The sequence below is a fragment of the Stegodyphus dumicola genome, chromosome 8, assembly GCF_044657685.1.
Source record: "Stegodyphus dumicola isolate Sdum_Otavi_A_Nest chromosome 8, ASM4465768v1".
In the NCBI taxonomy this organism is placed as follows: Eukaryota; Metazoa; Arthropoda; class Arachnida; order Araneae; family Eresidae; genus Stegodyphus; species Stegodyphus dumicola.
Window position 1 is genome coordinate 159273145 of NC_140775.1, and position 23377 is coordinate 159296521.

A 23377-nucleotide genomic window follows, 5' to 3' on the forward strand; every position below is an offset into this window, starting at 1 on the left:
TAAAAAGCTTCTTCCACTGGTGAACTGAATTTTCTTGAATCTTTTTACATTCACAAAGAATTATATTGTTTAGTTAATGATTTTAATTCCAATCTAGTTCTTCCTAATGGTATTAAAATCCTCTTATTTTTCATTTTTTGTTACTATTTCTGCCAACAGATAGTGATAGCTTTTTGTTCGCATTACTCCTTTTGGATATGAATACAATAATGGCTTTCTCTTCACTGCATATTTCTTTGTTCCTGATGAAGAGAGACCTACAGTTGTTTGCTCTCAAAATTGATAGAGACTTGACTATAATCTATGGCAAACACAAGTTTTGCTTTGCCCAATTATCCACGTGAATACTAAATCATTGACTGAACATTATGTTAATCCTAAATAAAATATTGTATTATTATGTATCTATCTATAAGAAATTCAACTGATTTTTTTGGGAAGAATTCTTGTGTTAAAAAGAAAATTCACAAAAATATATGGAATAAAACTGCTCACTAGTTGCCAGGTAATATTCCTGAACTGCAAATGCTCAAAAATGCTCAAAACTGCATAAGCTGCAGTTTATGCAAACTGTGTTAAACCTAGTAATCACATTCTTATTCATGCCATATAATTGCTTCCACGCTATATTTTCTAATATCAGATCATCATGCCTGTCAGCTTTGTAAGAAAAAAAAAAAAAAAAAAGACACAAAAAGAAAATTTTAAGAAAGAGTGTACAATGATTTTCATGGACCAAACTGATATATATCTGATTTTTGCTTTTGCTGAAAAATAATTCAATTATATTGCCAAAAATAACTATCTTGTTTCAGTTTTGGAATTAAGATATTCAAAAATCAGATGAATTCAAAATGAAAAGTAAAGACATTTTAAAACAAGAGGGAGGAAACAAAAATTCATTTTAGTTCTATTTAATTAAAAAAAAACTATCTTAACACACTATTATTATTTTAATTGCATTATCATGATGCTATTGTTTTAAAAAATCATCATGAAATTCACAAGTAACCAAACCAAACTTTTTTTGACAAACTGATCTTAGAATCAGCAAAATGCTGATAAGTTGCCAAACTTAATAATACATAACAACAAAATAATGAAAAAATAAACAAAATTATATTTCAAAATCCTAAGAACTTCTTATGAAACAAAGAGTGAAGATTTAAATAGCAACTTGATTGCCTGTAAGATATGCATTTAAAATACTATATGGTAACAAACTGGCAAACTAGCACAACTTTTATCATCTGCCCATAAAATTACATAATTCATAAAAAGAGGATTTTGTGTATAAGATCATATAATAGTTTTTGTGCATACTGCAAAAAATTTGAAAGTTAGCAGATATGCATACACGAGACAATATGTATACCAAATATGTATATAAGAAAAAAAAGTAAATAAACTAATATATAAACAGAAGCTATAAAAAAAAAGTTGAATAAGTTCTTACCTCCTCTTCAAGAGATGAAGAGCTATCAAACATGACTCCTAAATAAGCAAGGTGGAAAACAGAAAGCAGTCCAAAGGCAATATTAGTAATTACAACATAAGGGTGGTCCTAAATGGAAAAAGTAGACTTGGAGACTATGCATTTTCTTATAAATGTTATTGAGAGGTAGTACAGAGATAATGATTCATAATGGTAATATTACTTATCACATTATTCTCATAAATTAAGAAAAATGTTTTACAATGTTCTTCATTTGGGAAGAATTATTTATTTTTTCCCTCAGACGATATAGTGGTTAGGGGAGCCTAATTGCAATACCAAAAGGTCCGGGTTCGGATCCCAGGGAAGGCATGGATCTAAAACTGTCTGTCCCTTCACAGGAGGCAACAGTGGCCACCTATTAGTTGTCTCCACAATAAAACGGCCACCACTTCTAGCCGTACAAGTGGCCATTGTCGTTACTGACGCGCAGATGATATAGTGTTTAGGGGAGCCTAACTGTGATACCGAAGGGCACGGTTTGAATCCCGGAGGTTAGGTTAGGTTATTTAATTACAGCAAAGCCTCGAGGGCTATCTGCCTAAGGGTAGGAAGGCCTTCGCAGAGGAATTTCTAAGGGAAACTGGCTTGTATACACGTTATACATGGGGAAAACCACGTAAACACCCATGCAGCCAGCCTGTTCACTGGATTCGAACCTCGGACCGAACTACCAGTGTTCAGCTACTTTACCGCTCGGCTGTCGGTGGGCCCCCAATTCCTGGAGAAGGCATGGATGTAAAACTGTCTGTCCCTTCATAGGAAGTAACGATGGCCACCTATTAGGTGCCCCCACAATAAAATGGTCACCACCCCTGGCCTTAGTAGTGGTTAATGCCGTTACAAGCAAGTGCTCGCCATTAAAAAAAAAAAACAATTAAACTTATAAAGAAATTCAAGCTAAAATTACGCATACTTTTTTTTTTTTTTTTTTTTTTTTTTTTTTTTTTTTTTTTGTATTACTTCCCATAGTGGAAATCCCACTATGAGATTTTTAGACCCTATACCAACAATGTTAAATTGGACATTTTCGATGTACTTTTTATAAAAGTCTATTGTAGATACATGCTTGAAATTTTTTGTGTAATTAAAGTATACCTATCTGATTATACTGAAATGAGCTTTTGAAACATTTTGAATTTTAGTGTAATTTACAGAATATTTTGTTAGGCATAGTAAAATTTAGCACTTTTCTCACACATAAAATTTTTTTTCTTAGTTTATCATAAAAAGCTCATTTCAGTAAATATAAGGAAACATAATAAATAGCCATAAAAATTTTAGATATCTGTGAGCAGTAGTTCCTGAGAAAAGGCACATCGAGTATAAAAAAATCACGTTCACAGAAAAATGCTTTTTTATGTAAAAATCTTTATTTATTAAAGCATTCGATGACAAATTAAAATTATATTTTTTAGAGTTCTAATTTTCATAAAGATTAAAGAATGATATTTTTAGAAAGCTAAAAATGTAGTGAAAGTGAAAATGCAAAAATCCAAAATCACCATTTTTTGAAGACTTTTGGCTTTCAACACCCCTTAAAAAATTACACATGATAAAAATGCTTTATTTAATAAAAACTTTATAGACCTTTATAACACTTTTGAAGAGAAAAACATGAAATATCAACTATTCCCTTGCCAGGATTCAAACCATGGAACTTTTAACTACTAGCTGAATGTGACAAAATGTTACACCATCAGAGGACGCACAAGAGACTACAGTAATTCATTATATTCTCCCCCAATTAATGACTGACTGGACAGAAGCAAGAGACTCAGGTGACCAAATTCAGGGGGTTGACAGTTGGCATCCATCAGATCTTTTTAGTTTGGATGCCATTTTGCAGGGTCTTGAATTTTTCAGATCAAGTAATATGAAAAACCAAATGCACCTTTGTCGGGATCAGAACCATGAAGCTTACAATAAAAATCTTGTTATACTTAAGTCTTGTGTCATGAAAATATGCAAGGGAGTCTTTATAGTATTATATGAGTACATTTTTTTCTCTTTATCTCACTGACAATATCTGATTCTGCAAAAACTGAGATAAATTTTAATGCATGAAGTCATCAGTATTTGAAACTCGAAATCATTTTCAAATCATCTATCTACATTTTTCTGAAAATAAAAATTAATTAAAATAATTCATGAGTTAATTGAAAATATTAACTTTGAGAAATAAGCTCAGATTAATAATTTGTGATACATACATTCTATGCAACTTAAGTGCTGTATACTGTACAGCAAAATACATATACTAACCAAAATGATATTTTTAATATAACAGCAAAAAAAAAAAAAAAAAAAAAAAAAAAACCTCTAAATTATGCATTACAGATATTTCTTTACATATTAACTAAATAAAGCAATCAATAGTCATAAAAAATTTAACAGTTTGCACTGTATTTTGTTGGGGGAGAAGGCGGGAAGGAGTCCGTATACAATTTAGAAATGAAACTTTCTTAAAAACTAAAATATTTACTTGGCTAGCGAATAACCTATCTTGCATACTAACATTGCAAACTACGTCCCCTTGCATACTAACATCATTACATATTATTAATTTAAATATTATGTGAAAGTAATAAATCTATAAATAATCACAGCCTTAATATAATGAGCCTTCTTCTAAACCTAATTAGCTTCTTATCAATCAATGCTATATTTATTACATGGAATTTATCATACTTACATATTTAAATAAATGATCACACTCAGATCTGCACCTCCTTGCCAAAATGCAAGCATTGAAAATATTTGATAGCTTCTTCCTCAATACTAGAAAAGACACCATGAAAATCAAGTATAAATTTGATATATTAATTCAAGGAGGAAACACAAATATGAAACTGTGAAAATGCTAACATATTATGATACATGATGCTTTTAAAAAAGTGCATATTTAAAATTAAATATTATATTTGGAGGAGTATAAGATTCACTTTCTTTCTTTGAAAATAAGTCTGAAAAACAGGGTGCATTTTATACGTCGATACTGCGTCTCATACGTCGATATTCAATTTTTTATTATATTCATTTCTGGAAATTTTCTCTATTCGGAGTTAAGTGATTTTTTTTTTCTTGTTTCCTTCCAAAGTGTAGGAATATTACAGTTTTTTGTAGAGTTCAGTGAATGTGCATGCGCTGTCATCAGACGATCACAGCAGGATTTGTTTAAACTTTCTAGTTTTTGTGAATGACTTTTAAGTGAGTGAAATTTCTACTGTTCAATTTTCTTAAATTTGTTGGCAAGTCATGGCTCAAAAACAATGTCGGCATTGCTATAACATAGCATACAAGCTACGTGTGATTGCATATGGTAAAGTACATGGAAACAGAGCTGCAGAGAGGCATTTCGGGCCACCCCCAACTAAGAAAATGATAAGAACTTAGCAGAATCAGGTACATGATCTAGAAAAGCAACTCATAGATTGGTATTTGCAGAAAGTATTACTTTCTATTTGTATTACTTTATATTTAAAATACTGTAAATTCATTATAATGATCAGTAACAAAATTTTATCCTTCAAAAATGTGTACAAAAAAAGGAGGTGCATCTTATAAGCCAGCAAATAGGGTAATTAAGAAGTAATGATTAATTTAAGTTGAATCAAATAGTTTAATACTTTTAGACTAAATTGTAAATCAAAATTTTTAAGATAAGGTAATACAGGGTGATTATAATTAAAGTTTAAGTTTCAAAACGCTATAGAAAAAGAACCACTCATGAAAATGACGCTAAATTTGAAAGGAATGTTATTGAAGAAGGCGGAAAGCGTATGGCAGAAGAAAAAATTTAGTTTCAAAAGTTAGCAACAGATGGCGCTGCAAGCGGAAGAAGACAAATTAAAATGTTAGTTAAATTTCAGTGTTATAAAGCCGTCAGATACCAGGCTGTTCCTCATTTCGCGTCTCAGACGTTCGCCATGGGTGTTTCACTGCAGGACCGCGCTCTGCTGGTAAAGCTGTATTTCAAGAATGATGATTGTGCAAGAGTAGCTCTGCAAAAATTCAGGACACTGAAGGGTATAAAAGAAAGCGTTCGTCCAATGAGTGTCGTAGGTCTAAAGAAAATGATGCAAAAATTCGAAACGACAGGTTTGTTTGATGTGCAATCTGGTAGAGGGAGAAAACGAGTGCATTCGACGGTAGTTGAAGAAGTGGCCACAGCATTACAGGAGGGGTCGGCCGGTGGTGTGCAACCGTGCAGTGCACGAGGAATTGCCCGAACATTGGACAGGCCTACGAGCACGGTGCTGAAAATTGTACGAAACATCCTGCAATGCTATCCATACAAAATTGGCCATGTGCAGGAGTTGCTTCCGCCTGACCTGACAGCTAGGGAGATGTTTGCGTTAGAATTCCTGGCTCGCATGGAAGTGGATAATGAATGGCCGTGGAAAATTTTGTGGAGAGATGAAGCCCATTTCCATCTGACAGGATACGTGAATACCCAGAATTGTCGAATATGGGCAACAGAAAATCCACTGGCAACGCACCCCGTACCACTTCATCCTGAAAAGGTCACGGTATGGTGTGGCTTTACGGCATCATTCATCCTAAAACCACATTTTTTCGAGCAGAGTGCTTCCGGTCCAGTTACTGCAACCGTCACTGGTCAGAGGTATGCGTCTCTTTTGCGCAACCACGTGATTCCAGCTCTGCAACAGCGTGGATGTGTGGATGAAATCATTTTTATGCAAGATGGCGCTCCTCCGCACATTGCACATCCCGTGAAGCAGCTGCTGAGGCGCCATTTCGGAAATGCTCGAATTATCGGCCGTCATTTCCCTACAGCCTGGCCGTCCCGATCGCCTGATCTTACTCCGTGTGATTTCTGGCTGTGGGGATATCTGAAGGATGCTGTGTTCCGTGCTCCAATTGCAAATTTAGCGGAATTAAAGGCACGCATTTCGCAACACATTCTGAACATCACCCCGGAGACACTGCGATCCGTTGTGGAACATGCTGTTTGTCGCTTTCAACTTGTTGCACACAAACCATATTGAACATGTTTTGTGCCAGTCTCGCGACAGTTCCGAACTTCTTTGATGAATGGTTCTTATGCGGTATGTCGCCGCATAACTCTTGAAACCGATTTGTCCCTTTCGATGTGATATGTACAGTCATGCAAATAAAATTATTCAACAATTCTAATTTGTCAATGCATTTTAATGTGTAACTTCCACCTTAGCCATTGTTTTACGAATCGCTTCTCGTTTCTCGTCGTGATTTTGCCGCTTACAGCGCCATCTGTTGCTAACTTTTGAAACTAAATTTTTTCTTCTGCCATACGCTTTCCGCCTTCTTCAATAACATTCCTTTCAAATTTCACATCATTTTCATCAGTGGTTCTTTTTTTATAGCGTTTTGAAACTTAAAATTTAATTATAATCACCCTGTATATAAATTAATCATTAAATTTAAATACATCTTTGCAAATATCAATAAATGTTTTCAAAAATATATTAGTATCTTTTCATTAAAAAATTTTAGACTGAATATGATATTCTTACCATGTTCTATATATGTATAAAAACCCAGAGACAGAAGAACTGCAGAAAGCTGAAAGTTCAATCCCTAAAACAAATGCCCAAATGCAATTACATAAATTAAATTTAAAAAAAAAAAAAATTCATACACAATCTATTTTAATGGTAAATCAAAAGAAAGTGTAAATTAGCAGAAATTGCTACATACCTGCAATTTCTGTTAATATGGCTTCAAAAGAGCATTTGTTTCTTATGCAACTGCACTAGGCAACATAATTTAGGTATAACAAAATTTTTAGGGAGGCACCAGGCAGCAAAATTTAAGCCCTGCAGAGTTTGCACCGGGTGGCAAAACGCTTAGCTCTGGCCTTTTATACTAGTGCTGCATATATTTTGTTAGGTAAACCTCAAAGTGATGCCAAAAAACAAAAAGGCTTGTTATTTGTAACAGAATATGCAAAAATGGTCTCAAAATGCATTTATACATCAATGCTGAAAATACCAAGAGATAGATACAAGCTTAAAAGTTGAGGGAAGGAGAAAGACATTATTATGGCTTATTTAATAGGACTGTGGCTTATTTACTTGTCAAAAGAACTTTCACATGGTGTTACAAGCATTTAAAAATATGTGAAAGTTGTTGATTGGAAAAGTTATGTTGCCTGATAGAGGTTTTAAATAGGGTTGGTTTTCAATTAGCATTCAACTATAGAGATTAATTAAATAATTAATATTTTTTCATAAAAACCTCCATGACATACAAGTATATTTCAGTTTTAATTTTTTTAAGAAGAAAAGAAATTGATCATATTTGAATAAAACTGTTTTTTAAAAACTCAAATGCTATTGCTAGCTTTTGAAAGAGATTTTCTACTTATATTAAAATCATTACACTAAAATATATTTAGAGAAAAATTTTTTTAATTATTTTTGATTCAGCAATCATCTTTTTAATTCTAATTGCATAAATATTTTTTAACTTCCTTTTTACTTTTCAAATTCAGTTTCCTAGGCTTACTTTTTCCTTTAATAGTTAGATAATGTGTGTGTATTTAATTATGGCAAAGCACACTAGGGCTATCTGCCTAAGGGGAGGAATGCCTTCGTGAAGGACTTTCTAAGGGAAACTGGCCCGTATACACGTTACACATGAGGAAAACCACGAAAACACTCATGCAGCCAGCCCGTTCACGGGATTCGAACCTCAGACCGAACTATCAGTGTTCAGCGACTTTGCCGCTCGGCCACTGGTGGGCTTAATAGTTAGATAAAGACATTATTTTTCTCTTTCATTACAGGTCAGAAAATTTTAGAAAAGGATATGAGAACACAGACTTAGTTGAAGACTTTTTATAATAAAAATACTGCAGTTGATTGTGTTTCATTATAACACATAACATTTCAGTCATAGAATTTTGAGGCAATTAAGCATCTCAGGTTTAATTTTAAAATTGTACTTAAATAATATTCCATCTACTGTGAACATTGGCTATTATCAAACCCTGAAAGTTAGTCAAAATCCCACCAAAATTGTGTCAAATATTCCTATGGAATTCTGAAAAAAAAAAAAAAAAAAAAAAAAAAAACCTAGCAGCTCTTCATCTAATAAACAATCAGCATTTAACTCATTTTCTTTTGTGCTTCACAGAAGGCCTTTTGTCGATTTCTATTATTAAGTCAAACCTTCTAATTTTATCGGAAGTTCTGTTTAGACCACTACAAGTGAAGTTCCTACAGGTAATTATTCCAATCTATTACTGTCTTTTTGGCTATATTCAGCTAATCACATCATGCCCATTAATACATACTTTTTTAATGGTAAGCTTTCATAACTTGAAAATGAAAATAATCCATTGCTTGCTGCTCTGTAGAAGGCAAATCTCAAATTTAAATACTTAGTTTCAAATGTAAGAAAAATACAGCAATAATTAGCTCAAAGGTGCATTAGCCCAGAAGTGCTATTAGCCTCAAAACAGTAGTTTGCATTAATTCACTATAAATGTCCATTTCACTTTTAAAATTGCTACTACCAAATATTATCTCCCTGTATTACATTTAAAGAAATTAAATAATGAAGGATTTGCATGAATGTATGCATGTTTTTCACATTGTGAAATTTCAAATTTGTTTTATTGTCTATTTTATATTTTCTGAAACTTTAATGAGTTTTTGATTAATAAAATCAATGATTTCAAAACGGGCGATTGTAACAATGTATAGAAAAATCTATCGGTAATTCTAAAGATATGCTGTTTTTAGCTATTTTTAATTCAAAGGGACATTAGCCCAAATGCTCTCAAAATGTGCATGTGTATGTAAATGGAGGAAAAAAAAATTGCCTCTTTGGGTGTTATATAAAATCTGAAAGCTTACGGACTTTTTTTTCTTTCTTTCTTTTTTTTTTTTTTTTTTTTTTCTTTTTTCTTTTTTTTTAAGTTAATTTATATCCTTGTTCATAAAATCAAAAGACGGCTTACTGGGAATCAATCAGGTTACACCAAAAGAAAACACAGATGTTATGAGTGTGTTGTTACATCACACTTATTCATAACTGGCGCTAAATTGCATAGCTTGAATGCAGTTTCAGGGTCAATGGGATAATATGTTAGTAGCATCAAAATTTAATAAAAAGGTCAATCTAACATTTTTCAAAAGCTATGAATTATTTATTCCAATAAATTACACAACATTTCAGTACTATTACATATAATGATTTTTTTAATACTGCATTTGTCCATTAGCATTCAATAAGAATTTTAAATAAACATTTAATTTGTTTAAGTAACACTTAAATATCACCACACATATTACATTTACAAATATTACAGCTGCCATGCACAATGTATAAGCTTTATAATATGACTAAAAGATAAGAAATAAACAGAGGAGAAGGTTATGATACCTTAAACAACAATTTTTTTGGGGAAAATCCAATATTACATCACTATATTTATTAAGTAATTAATTTTACTTACATGAAGAAACGAGCTGGCAGCATAGGTAAGCAATATGGCAATAAAATCACCTAATGGCCTTGCAGTTTTAAAGACATCTGAAGATAAAAATGATGCAATTTTAAAGGAAATAAAAGATGAATAATTATATATACTAATACACATATCACATGTATCCAATATACTTTGTAACAACAGAACCATATATGTTTTGACTACCATAATGACCAGATTTTTAAAACTATCAATAAATTGTTTATTTAGTAGTCTATAAAAAGTTGCTATATCAAAATTTTAAGATTTTTGTTTTGCAAATACTACATATCAACAGATAAAATGATTTAAAATTTCTACTTCTGATAACTACTATTCATAAGATTACAAGTACGCTTAAAAATTTAAATGTCAGAAAAAGTGTAAACCATACAAAAGCATTTGAACAAATGCTATTCTTGTTCTTATTGACCAGAAGTCATTCTAAGAAAGGATAAAAAGTAAACTTCATTTTGATTATTAAACTTTCAAAACAACAAATTTGTTTGAAGAGCCTAATTAAAGAATTCTTCTTTAATTAGGCTCTTAACTACATACAAGGTAAAAAAGCTTAAAGATACAAGCTTAAACCCCCTTCTATAAACAAAAAGGAGGATGAGAATTTACTTGCTTATAAATCATCATTTCTTGCAGTACAAAAATGTATGTGTTACATAGGGCTTTACTTATCAGTCCAAACATATAAAACAGCTCAAGTATCACACAAGAACAATGATAAAAAATGTGTTATAACTCAGATGAAAGTTTGCTACATGAGACCTTCTATGAATGTACATTCAGTAAGTTAATTATATATCAAAGTGGCAGTTTCATGCTGCACATATTCTATCTGCTCAGTAAATATGAAATACACTCTTGCACCAATCTGCTGCTAAAGATGCAAGTACTGCATACATGGTTAATTTCATGAATTCTCAGAGAAAAAAACAAATACAGGAGATAAATCTTGGAGACTTCAAATAATAAAAAGACAATATGGTCTCTGATATATGGCATATTTTTGTATGGCAAGGTGGGTAGAAGAAAGAAAAATCTTATTCTTTTTTATAAACCATCCTACACATAATAAAATTTTCAATCAAATTCAATTGCTAAATGACAAGGTCATTACTTTTCCCATACACAGTGTATAAGTCATATCAATATTGCAGTCTTACTTTCATTCAAGTTGTAGACTGAATAGTTAAAGGACATAAATGAGCCGGCTGTAAATCAACCAGACTGCAGTTACAAATGTAGCTCTCAGACAATGTTCTATAGCTCTCAAACCAGGTTCTCTTTTGAATGGATATACTGTTTATGCAATTTTTCCCATTGCACGCTATTGTTTATTATTTTTGAATAATGTACTATATTATGTTCATTAAAACACATTTGTTTTTATGGTAGGATCCCATAACTGAAAATAATTCTTTTCTTGCTGATCTATAGAAAGCAGGTACCAAATTTTAATTTTTTTTTTTTTTTTTTTTTTTTTTCAAAATGCAAGAAAAAATACAGCGCTGACAGTTAATTTATCCTTTTTCATAAAGACAAAAGATTACTTATTAAGAAAATCAATTGGTATTGCACCAAATGAAAGCACAGATGTTATGAGTGTGTTGTTACGCCATGTTTATCCATAATTGGTGCTAGATTGTGCTCCTTAGTGACAGTTTCATGGTCCTCGAGTAGTTTTCCCTTACAGTGAAAAGACTACAGTTAACACTATATTAACAGTTAACACTATATCTGGTTGAGTTAACACTATATTTGTAGATTGTAAGGAAACACTATGAGAAAACTACAGAAAAAATTAAAGCAATTAATTCCACTCTATTTGCAAACTGACTATAACTTCACTTCGATTCATTTTCCCTAGCTTTTCACCTAACTTACATAACCATTTTAAAATTATTCTAAAAATTCACTAAACCATAAAAAAAGTATAAAAATTTCTAGGCAAAAATGTGACAAATAAAAGGGAAATTTTAAATTTTAAAAGGTAAGGAAGTGCATATAAATCCCACTAATATATGTAAAAATGTCAGATTATTTTCTTATATTAAATATATAACTATCAGTATAAACAAAACACTTGAAATAAAATTTTGAACTAAATATTAGTTATTAATATTTAAGCATGAAAAGCAGTCATATATTTAATGATATAAATATAACAAAATAATAGTGTAGGTTCATAGGTTAGTACCAACATGAGATATTCCATTCACTTTTAATTTCAAAGTCACATAAGTTTTAATTTGAAAAGAGTGTAAAGCAAATGAAATAGAAACACTAAGCTGCCTCTTGGGGGGAAGGAAGGCTCATTTTGAGATGATGACATCAAGAAGAATCTAATAGTTAGTTTCTTAATCACATCACTGTTCTAGGGATCTGAGAAATTTGAATACCTTTGACATTAGTATGTTTATACAAAGAGAATGTAATTTTAAAAACAGATATCAGACTTACATGTTTTGAGCCAGAAGTGCATGGGAACATTCCACCAGATTACTACCTCCACCAGAGAACGTGGAACCTCAATATCAAATGCAGATACAACAGCAGATATTCTAAAGTAAAAATCGTAATATTAATACCCTTTGTGTTTATTAAATACATTCCTAGTCTTGCTGAAATTTATAAATTTAAAAGCTTTCTTCACAGTGAAGTTTATTAAAAGGATTTTATAAAACTTAAACAAGCACTTAGAAGATTTAAATAGAAATTTTTAAAAGTTTTGCAAATGTGTAATTTTGAAATGTAAATGAGATGCTATGAATGACAAATGGGCATTATATTATTCATCAAAAATCTAGAAACTGATTTTGATTTAGAAGTGAGGAGGGTATTTTGGTTGTTTCTGTTAATACAACCAATAAGAAAGGAAAAAAAGTACTTTTCTGATCAGCATTAACATTTATAAGTGTTTTTATTTTATTATTTTTTAATGAAGATGCATTTTCAGAAGTTGTTTGAGAAATAGTAGAACCATATTAGAAATGAATATAAATTTGGGCTCACCACCACCACCCATTCCGGAGTCCAACAAGGGGACGCAGATTATTGCACCATGTCTAAATGGGTGTATATGTAATCTGAAGCCCCACAGTCAGTTTTCCCCAAAACAGGAGGCTCACCAGTGGTTGAACGGCAAAGTAACTACCCAAATATTATCTCCAAGCCACTGACACAAAAGATTAGTGAGGACAGCTATGTGCCTCCCATTTGGACTCAAGCACAAGCCAAAGCAGTATGTTGGGCATAGTACCTCGTTCCTCACTACCAAGATCCTCTTCTGCAGCTGTATGGGTCTCCATGCACAGCAAACATTTGGCAGTTTACTCTCCATGAAAACTAGAAACAAAGGGATATAACAGCATTTTAGTCTGACCCCAAACTATGTAAAGGAAAATCACAAGGGATGAAAAAAAAGAGGAAAAGAAAGAAGGAAAGATAAGTCGGGTTCCAGGCTCATGGCCTCCATCTCACCAAGGTGATTCCTTCGAAAGCTAGAGTACTTTGGAATTGCCACACCTGTTCTCACAAATAGTGAGCCCCTGACATCCTTATGAAATTACAGTCAGTATTTAAACTGAATGGCAACTAATCACTGTAAAGATTAATTGTTACTTTTCCGTTTCGCCGGCGTAAATCTCTCCAAGCAGACTTTATGGGCGACAACATACAGTATATATATAAAAAAGTTAACAAATGTTAGTTCTTAATTTTTTATTTTGAAGGCATATACATCTTAATATCGTTTAAAATTTTGTAAAAAGCCAATATATAAAGACAATATATTTGTAAAAAGACATTAATTTGAGAATTTACTATGGTTTTATGGTTCAACATCCTGATTCGCCAGTTCATATCACATGACCCCAAGCGATCTCATCTCACGTAAACTACGGTACAAAAATCTAATTCTCTCTACATTAATTTCAAGTTAAATCTTCATTTGGAATACAAGTTTAAATGAAATAATTATTTCAATTCGTACAAAAAGCTTACTTAGAAACTATGTAAAACCGCAGTGCTTTACTTCGCTAGTGCATTCTCATTAGAATTAATGAATTTAACACTTGACTTTGCCTTTTCTATATTTTCACCTTCGGGTGAGCAGTGTGATTGCATCCTAATTGACTTAATTACTGCGAATGGCCTGAAGGCATAAAATTGAACTATCTGGTAAAAATGCTATGTAATTGTACGCCAGTATTGGAAGAAACAATCAATCTGATAAGAAATAGCCATGAAGTGTTTTGAAAATGAGGCGTAAAAGGTTACCAGCGAGGATATTCTGTTTGTTTGGCATCAGTTGTACCATTATTCGTGACTTTAATCGTCTGCACAGGCAAAACGGAAAAGTACCAATTAATTTTCTGAGAACAGTTGTAATTGTGATCAGCATAATTTATGCTTAATGTCAAAACTTAAAGAGCACAGAAAGCCAATAAGTTGAGATTTCTTTTGCAGGGTTTTTTTTTTTACAAACATTATGCCATAAAATAGTCTTCTGTAAATTTCTAGTCAGCTAAAGATATTTATTATTTGATATTTTCTCATGGTTAGAAAAATGTATTACGCAACTCTTTAAAACATAGCTAAGAGTTTATGTCAAATATTATTTCCCAGACCCTGATAATGTTTCAAGATGTTGACAAGATCTGGAACATATTCAGTGGTTTGGAATTCAGTTGCTTCTCTCAAACTGAATGCACACTCATTACTTATAATTACTAACTGAACATAAATAAAAATACTATATGCATCTAAAAGGGCCTCGCCAGTAGCCGAGCAGTTAAAAAAAGCTGAATATTGATAGTTCATCTTGGGTTTGAACCCAGGCAAACAGGTCGGTTGCATGATTGGATTTTGCCCTGTATAACATGAATACAAGGTACTTTCTCTTTGAAAATATTTCAGAAAGGCATTCCTTCCTTTAAGCAGATAGCCCTGGTGTGCTTTGACATATTCAAATAACCAAACCAAACTACTAAAAGGAATTGTAGAATATCAATAAAATATTTTATTGCCAAATAACAATGATTCATTGCGAGAACAGAAAAGTTTTCTTCTATTTTCTATAGTTTCACATTCAAATTTCTTATACCGTGAAGAATGCAGTTTCTTACAGATTATTTCAAAGTATATCCTCTGATTTTTGAGTAACAATACTTTTTTTGTAATTTTGTTACAGAAAATACTTCTCAAACAAAAATAATATGGAACATTTGCAGATTTTTTATATCACATGAATTCAATTAACTATGAAAAGTCTCATTTTCAAATATCATAAAATTACATAATTTATACTTCAATTTTCATCTTTTGTACAAAATATCTTTCTAGACTTACCGCAAACCAGATGTAATGGCTGTAGCTGCAGACATATAACTGACAAAATAATGACTGGATCGAAAAGATAATGCATCCCGATATGCATCTACCCATCTGAAAAGAAAAAAAAAGGGTTATTACTTTAGTAGTAATAAAAATAGAAACTACTAAAAAAAGTACTTTCAAGAAAATGATTACTTTAATACAAGTTGTTACAGTTAGACCTAATGGCATATTACAATTAGAAAGAATATCTGAAAAGCTCAGATAATGCAGAAATTATGAAAACTATGAACATTTACTAAATTGCAAAAATTATTCATCAGAAAGAAGATACAGTCCCGGTTGCAATAAAAATTACTGATGTATGGTCAAATTTAATGAAAAGTTTTTTATTTCAGAATCATTCATGGATTAATATTTTCTATATTTCAATTAATAGCTTGCTAGAATTTCAAAAGGAAAAGCATAACTATACATCACAATATCATTTCACTTATTATAATGTATTATATGATTGCCAAACTGTCTCTAACTCTATGCTTGTATATGAATACAAACACACACAGTTGGCTCACAATTTAGTGTAAAGCAAAATTTTTTCTTCAGCTAAAATTCTCTTTTCATGTGTGAAAATTACTAAAAGCAGCATTTTGATGTAACATTTATATATATTAATAACCGAATGAAGAATTTGATTCAGCCTGTGGACTGATAGTTACTACTCAAGACACTTTTTGTTTCAATAATTTGTTCACTATCCAAAACATGTAATCCAAGGTTCCACTAATTAAGAACATTCCACATTCTATATCATTAATCTCTGGGCAACAAATTCTTAAACTTGATTCTTGTTTCAAAGGTTAAGCTGAAATCTACATAACAAAAGCAGATGCAATTTCTTTTTAATCTCATTATTTTTAATTTTTTTAAATATTTATTTAATTTAATGAAACTTTAATGGTAAACTCTTCAAGGCAACAAAACTGAAATCCAGAAGCTTCAGACTGAAAACTGCAGTTGTAGTCATTTGGAAAGCAAATACTTGAATAATGAAGCAAATTTCCCATTTTAAAAAAAAGGCAGATTACTAAATGAAGATTTTGCGATGCAATAACATGAAATCTAATAATAGTAAGATTTTTAAAAACAGTTTCCAACTATTTAATTGGGGAAATGACTTTGGATTAACATGAAAAAGTCATACAATATTAAATATTACATGAAAACATAACATATGAACGTGCCCTAAAAGCAAATACTAAAAATACTTTTTATAACACTAAAATGATTTCAAGAATAGGCAGCATTTGAATTACATTTCTGATGCTCATGGAAATTTTGAATTCAGGTTATGTTAGCCTTGCATAAAATAAGATACTCAGAAAAATAAAACAAACTACAAAATTAACTGAAGCTTTTAACATTTAGGTTTGCTAAATAAAATTTAAATTATATAGAACTGAAGGTTATGGATGATTTTAATTGCAATGTTGCAATAAAGATTACAGATTAAAAATAGAACTGATTAATTTTGTTAATCATAATAATGATTCTATTAACAAAAAATTTTAATTGTTATGTAAAAAGTCTGAATTATATAAATCAATCTTACTTCCAGCCAGAAGAATATAGTAACCAAGATGTCCAGCAAGTGGAAACAGTCAAAAAACTGAAGCTCAATGCAAGATTTTTCACAATGGAATAAAACCATGAAAAACTCTAAAATGTAAAATTAAGGTCTGATTAAGTAAAGATAAATTAAGTAGATACACAGCTTAATAGCTACATAAATTAAGTAGATACACAGCTTTAAATAAGTTTATTTAATATCACCATACTTAACTTTCAATGAATATGTTATTAATGGTGGTTTTCATAAGTTAAATGAAATGAATAAATCTCGGGATCACAGATACATAAACACCCAAACTCTGATATGCATTCTAATAAGAAAATTATAAATAATTCACAATCATATTTTCTTACCTTCAGCCAATATTTTTGACAATGAGCTTAAGCAAAGATTCATATTTTACAAACTGATCTACTGTTTTCCAAGCATCATCCCTACCATGTAGCTTCACCTTCTGATTAGAATCTTTGCCTTTTAATACGTCAAAAACCTATTTTGACTAATACTTCTTTTTTTTTTTTCGAAAAAAAAAAAAGTCTTCTAATTCTTATAGTTTTAGAAGTAAAAAGCAATGGAAATTAAAAAACTCTGCACAAAATTCAAATTCTTAAAAGAAAATGTACTTACAGATTATCGCAACCACCTTAGTAGAAATTGCCAAAGTTTCAGAATACACCAAACTCCGGTGCATAACAATTATTCAGGCAACTATGCACATGAAAAATATTCAGTTCTGTATACATTATTTTTATTGTATTCCAAATGCCAATGGCTTTCATAGAAAAATTATGATAATTTTTGTCTTATATTTAAAATTTATGCTTGTAGGAATTTCCTCTAGAAGAATGAGAGGTGAAATTTCTGCAGGAATACATTATTTTTCTGCAAAATTGTTATACGAACAATGCTTCAAATTCTTTCTCATAGGCGACAACTGCGAAATTTCTGTCACAACAAAAACACATTCGTAATTAGGTTTACTGATTGTCTTTTGGAATAAACATACAGTTGAAATGTGTAATAGTATGTAATAATATGCATATATGTAATATATAATTTTTCATACTAAAAGTAATTGATCTTTTTCCTCCATAAAATTCACCACACTGCACCAAGGTGGTTGTGATAATATGTGGAACTGCTGTCATATATTTGGCGAAACATTTCTCGCCAAAAATGTTTAGCAAGAAATTCTATGATTTTACTTACCTAAATGTTTTGTTTACATTTCAAACTTAAAGCCTAAAATGTCTGCAAAAACCACATTTTTGCACACGATTTACAGTAAAAGTCTGAAATAAAAACAAAAAATTTAGATAAGTAAAAGCGTGAATTTTCTCACCAAAAAGGTGTAAATATTCATTGTACATAAACAGTATGGCATGAAGACAAAATGATTAAATTTGTAAGCAGTTTGGAGCGCTACAGGGGAGCGAAATTAGAAGAAACGGCCTTTATGTGTTTAGGCATGGAGTTAACTGGGCTTGGATGACAGAAACAGAAAACTCATTCCATGCTGCTTCCTATGTCATACTTCATTAATCGTATTAGCAGGAGATGGGTGGCAGGTCAATCTCTCAGCAACCCATGACCATATCTTTTCAATTGGTGACAGATCTGGAGACCAAGCAGGCCATGGCAGCAATCGAATACTCTATAGGATGATGACCTATATACGAGGAAGGTCAGAACACAACATGCAAAATGTGGTCTTGCATTATCTAGTTTGAAGATGGTGTTTGGCAGGCCTCAAAGATAGGGCACAACCACTGGACATAAGACGTCAAAAATGTATTGATCTGCGTTCAAATTACAGTTGATCCGAAGCAGAGATGTTGAACCTGCCCAAATCATCACAACAGACCATTACAGCTTTGTTGAGAACCACATTTACCCTGAACAATTTTTTTGCAAATCCATCACAAACACAATTTTTCTTCCGAATCTTCATATCAGAACCGCACTTCTCACATGTCAAGATTGGCTTCAAAAATCCTGTATCCCATAAAAATTGCAAAAATAGATTTCTGTCAGAATGAAGACAACCAAGAACAAATGCTTCATTAATAACTTCAACAACATATCTTCTTGAACTAAATCTAGCTTTGAATACACTCTGAAACATGTGGCCGATATATCTCCATGACTTCGTGCAACTATACACCTTTTTTCAACATGTAAGCAAAAAACCATCATGACGAAGTGCAACCACATTCCTCCCAACACTTTCCATGTAAAAAGATTTGCCATACAAATAAAATCTCAACTAAACCATCCAACACAAAATATCGCCACATATGGTGACCACATGTATACCAGGCCGTATTACCCTAATAATGCAAGTACCTATAAAAATTCTATTCTTTGGAATATCAGTATTAAAACAAACCAAATATATGAATAATATATGTGATAAAGGACAAAATTTAGAAAAATAAAAATAGATAAATTTATATATTTCTTGATGCATATTTATTAATACTTGAGAGCCTAAAACCATATAACTGGTAATCTGACTATGTTTGTTTTTTGGCAGCTGATCAGGTTGGCTACAAAAAATTTCATAGATTTCCATATACAGTGGTATCTCAGTATAATCATAAATTCCTTCCAGATCTTTTCCAATAAAAGAAAACTAATTAATCCTTTCTATTAAAATATTCCAACTGTTATTATTATAACACTGTTTAATACTAAAATAAAAATGCAGTACGTGAAATATAGGCTGTACACAATGAAAACTTTAAAAAATTTATTAATCTCTTTCTTTTATTAATGTCATCCTACTTAAGTTTCAATGAGTTCTCAAGTTTTTGTCAAGTGCTTACTCGGACCTAATTAAGAACTGCCAGATCTTACATTAGATGATCTAATAGCATCTTTGCTTTTCACAATCATAGATACTACCATTCTCACCATACGGTATGCAATAGCCAAGTCCTGAGTATAGATGTCACCTTCATACTTTTCAACAGTTTTTTTTTTTTTTTTTTTTTTTTTTTTTTTTTTTTAATCTCCACGGTGACTCTAACCTTTTACTTCATTGCTTAATATCTCTAGTTAATTTTCTCTTAACTTATTGTTCATGAATTTTTTACTGAATAGAACTGGCATACTGAAAGTCATGGGCAGTCATAGCCTTACCTCAAAAAAAGTAATACTACAAGGTAATGCATGCAGTGATCACTCATCAAACTCAAGTCATATACAAAAGAAATATTGTACACCAAACAAAACTTTTTGTTGGACTTACTTTAAAACTGATGTATACTGAGGTACAATTGCACATAATGCGATCATGAACCAATCCCAAACAGGTAAAATTTACGCTTCTGATAAAAAGCTGAATTCAAATTTTTATGGAAACAAATTTAATATAAATATAGAATGTTAAAAAAAAAAGCTCTGAATATTTTTACTTACAATTTTTGTGTTCTGTTTGCTATTCATGTATGTAGTATAACTGATCCAAGGACCAAATATCACAGTTCCAGGATGGAATAAATAACCAAAGCAAGCAAAAGTTTCAGGCATAGTTTTAGCAATACTTCCAGTATCAAAAGCTAAAGATATTAATTTCATAGACAGCAGCATTTGAGAACCTGTGAACTGAAATGCATTAGCACAACTACTTGAAAATAAGTAAAATACACAAGAATTAAGAACAAGAACTTTATCAACAGATTTGCATAAAAATACAATACAGGTACATATTACTAAGACACTGATTACCTCGTATACGATGCCATAGAGTTTTCTCGGCAAAAAACAGTTCACTATAAAAAACATAAACAATAGTAAATGAAGTAGATAACAAGTAAAAATATCTTAATTAAATAACTTAAATAAATGAAAACTTACCATATAATTAAAAATGCATAATTTGCAAAAACACACACAATTCCTTGATACTGCTTCAAAATAATATTTGTTAACAGTAAAATGCCATAACCAACCACAGCAAAAAGAATAATGTAGAGAATCTCATTTTCAAAGAAATGGTACAAGCAGTAAAGACCCGTTAATGATGATGTTAAGTGAAAGGCATATTCTGGCAAAAAATCTGTTTAAAAAAAATTGCAATAATAATTTAGTAAATTTCTTTGCATTAGAGACACAGTAATAAAATAACAATAATAATAATAAATGCACTATTTAGCTGTTATTAATTAATATTCTGTACAAAAGTAAGTTCCTAATTTCCTTCCTATAAAATTGGTATACAAAAAAAGACAGATACTGTTTTCCTACTGCTTTCTTTAGCTACAACCACCAAAATGTCATAAAAAAACAGCAAATTCATGTTAAGAAATGCAAAACTAATTCCATTTCATTTAATGATGAAGCTATTGATCTACACAGAAAAACCTGCTAATATTCTCTATATTAAGTGGTGTGTAATAAGAAAGGAATAACATCACAAAATCTATATGGAATCTTTTCAAATTTGACATCATTAACAATAGCATAACATATCACAGGATTAAAATGTTAAGGTGCTCTATTATACAACCTCTAGTAACCTGTTTTATATCACTGCTGTTACAATTTTAACTTTAAAAATATATGACTGGCACAGCCGATTGCAACAAAAAAGGAAGGTGCATAACTACATGTTATAGAAGTCCCATACACAAAATTTCAACATTCCACGTCTACTCGTTCTTGAGTTATACTATGAGATACATACATACGTACATACAGAGATCAAGACAAAATCTTTTCTGAATCAACTTTAAATCCATTTCATAATCTATCTTGACAAACACAGTCCTTTATTCTGTCCATATGTATGGACCCTACAAAAACAGCATTCAAATGGTTTTGAAAGTGGTCGAATGTATATTTTCATTGAAATATGACAACCAAAATTTTTCGCCATTACAATACTTCATTTACTTTATACAAGGAAGTAAAAAGAAGAACATTATTGGCAAGTTCTAAAAGAAAATCCTTTTATCTTTAAAATAATTTTAAAATTATAGTATATGTTTTTAGAAATGCATCTAATTAAGAAAAAGCTATAACATGAACATCAGAGATGTATTTATAAATTTGCACTAGTCACAACTGTGAAGGGCCTCCAGGAACTAAAATAAAATAAAATAAAATAAAATAAAATAAAATAAAAAATAATATAAACACACACTGAATCTTAAGAGGAACCTCCAAATGTTTAGATAAGGTGTGCTCCATTTCATAAATCTGCCCTGATAGCTACTTATAATAAAAACTTTCTTATCTCTCTCTTTTTTTTTTTTTTTTTTTTCCTAGTTACAAGTTAGTAAAAGATCTTACGAGTTACATTTCTAATACAGGATGAGCCAAGATAATCTGAGCCCAAACCAAGTAATGAACATATGAATTGCAAGGTAATGTTATAAACTAAATCAAAAAGCTTATTTACATGCATTTCTCCATCTCTACAGGTACTGCTGAAAATGTTAATTACGTTGTTCAGGTCGCAGATTGGTCTCATAGATCATGCTAGGTACAAATAGCTGTAACTCACCCATTGGAAATTAGTGACTGCATATGTTCTGTTGCAGTGTGTCAATAGGATGAGGTTAATGAGTTTGAGGACTGCTGTGGTCAATATTTTGAGGATTATGTGATTGATATTCAGGTTGCCCACAAATAAAAACTGCAGTTGCACAGATCAGAAGGCCATGCAGGCCAGAGATTTTTCGAGATAGATCTGTCAATTGTGAAAGCACAAATACATTGCTTCCAAGGAGGCATGTCCAGTCTGTGCTATTGCATTATCCTGCAAGAAATTAGTAAAACGTCATTTACCTGGTGTCAGTTCCTCTATAAAGGGCTCAAAGATGCTGGAAATGTAATGTGCTGATTTCACTGTGTCTCAAAAGAAAAATGGGCCTAAGAATTCTCATTCCCACTCAGAACAACACACCACACTCCAGTCTTTGCAGTAGCTCAGATATTGGTTGTGAGATTTTAACTGATCAATACCATGAATTTTTGAATTAGCATAGCCACCGAGCTGGAATCATGCCTTGTCCATCATGAAATATAAGTATGGATCATGAAAACCACATCTTATTTTTCTGCAAGTAACCATGTTCAGCACTGTACACATTCAACACACTGTGCAGGATTTAACTCTGGTAATGTCATGATCTTATACGGCTGTAGGTTAAAGTTCTTCATGATATGCTGGCATTCCAGGCTTTTGTGACAGGTGGTGTATTTAATTATGGCAAAGCACACTACGGCACTATCTGCCTAAGGGGAGGGATGCCTTCGTGGAGGACTTCCTAAGGGAAACTGGCTCGTATACACATTACACCACGAAAACACCCATGCAGCCAGCCCGTTCGCGGGATTCGAACCTCGGACCGAACTACCAGTGTTCAGCGATTTTACCGCTCGGCCGCTGGTGGGCTCACTTTTGTGA

The 23377-nt window shown here is 31.5% G+C and overlaps 1 protein-coding gene across 2 annotated transcripts in view; it reads right to left on the reverse strand.

Annotated features, from left to right (window-relative positions):
* The window catches only part of por (Protein-serine O-palmitoleoyltransferase por), a 37389-nt gene that overhangs the window by 4761 nt on the left and 9251 nt on the right, over positions 1-23377 (reverse strand). For both annotated transcript variants that reach the window (XM_035364476.1, XM_035364477.2), the window contains exons 3-12: positions 20821-21022; positions 20692-20735; positions 20383-20561; positions 16939-17045; positions 15342-15437; positions 12453-12553; positions 9966-10042; positions 7015-7078; positions 4191-4276; positions 1457-1564 (exon numbers count right to left, since the gene is read on the reverse strand). In XM_035364476.1, coding sequence (XP_035220367.1) covers positions 1457-1564; positions 4191-4276; positions 7015-7078; positions 9966-10042; positions 12453-12553; positions 15342-15437; positions 16939-17045; positions 20383-20561; positions 20692-20735; positions 20821-21022 — 1064 coding nt within the window. The remainder of the gene's footprint in view (positions 1-1456; positions 1565-4190; positions 4277-7014; positions 7079-9965; positions 10043-12452; positions 12554-15341; positions 15438-16938; positions 17046-20382; positions 20562-20691; positions 20736-20820; positions 21023-23377) is intronic.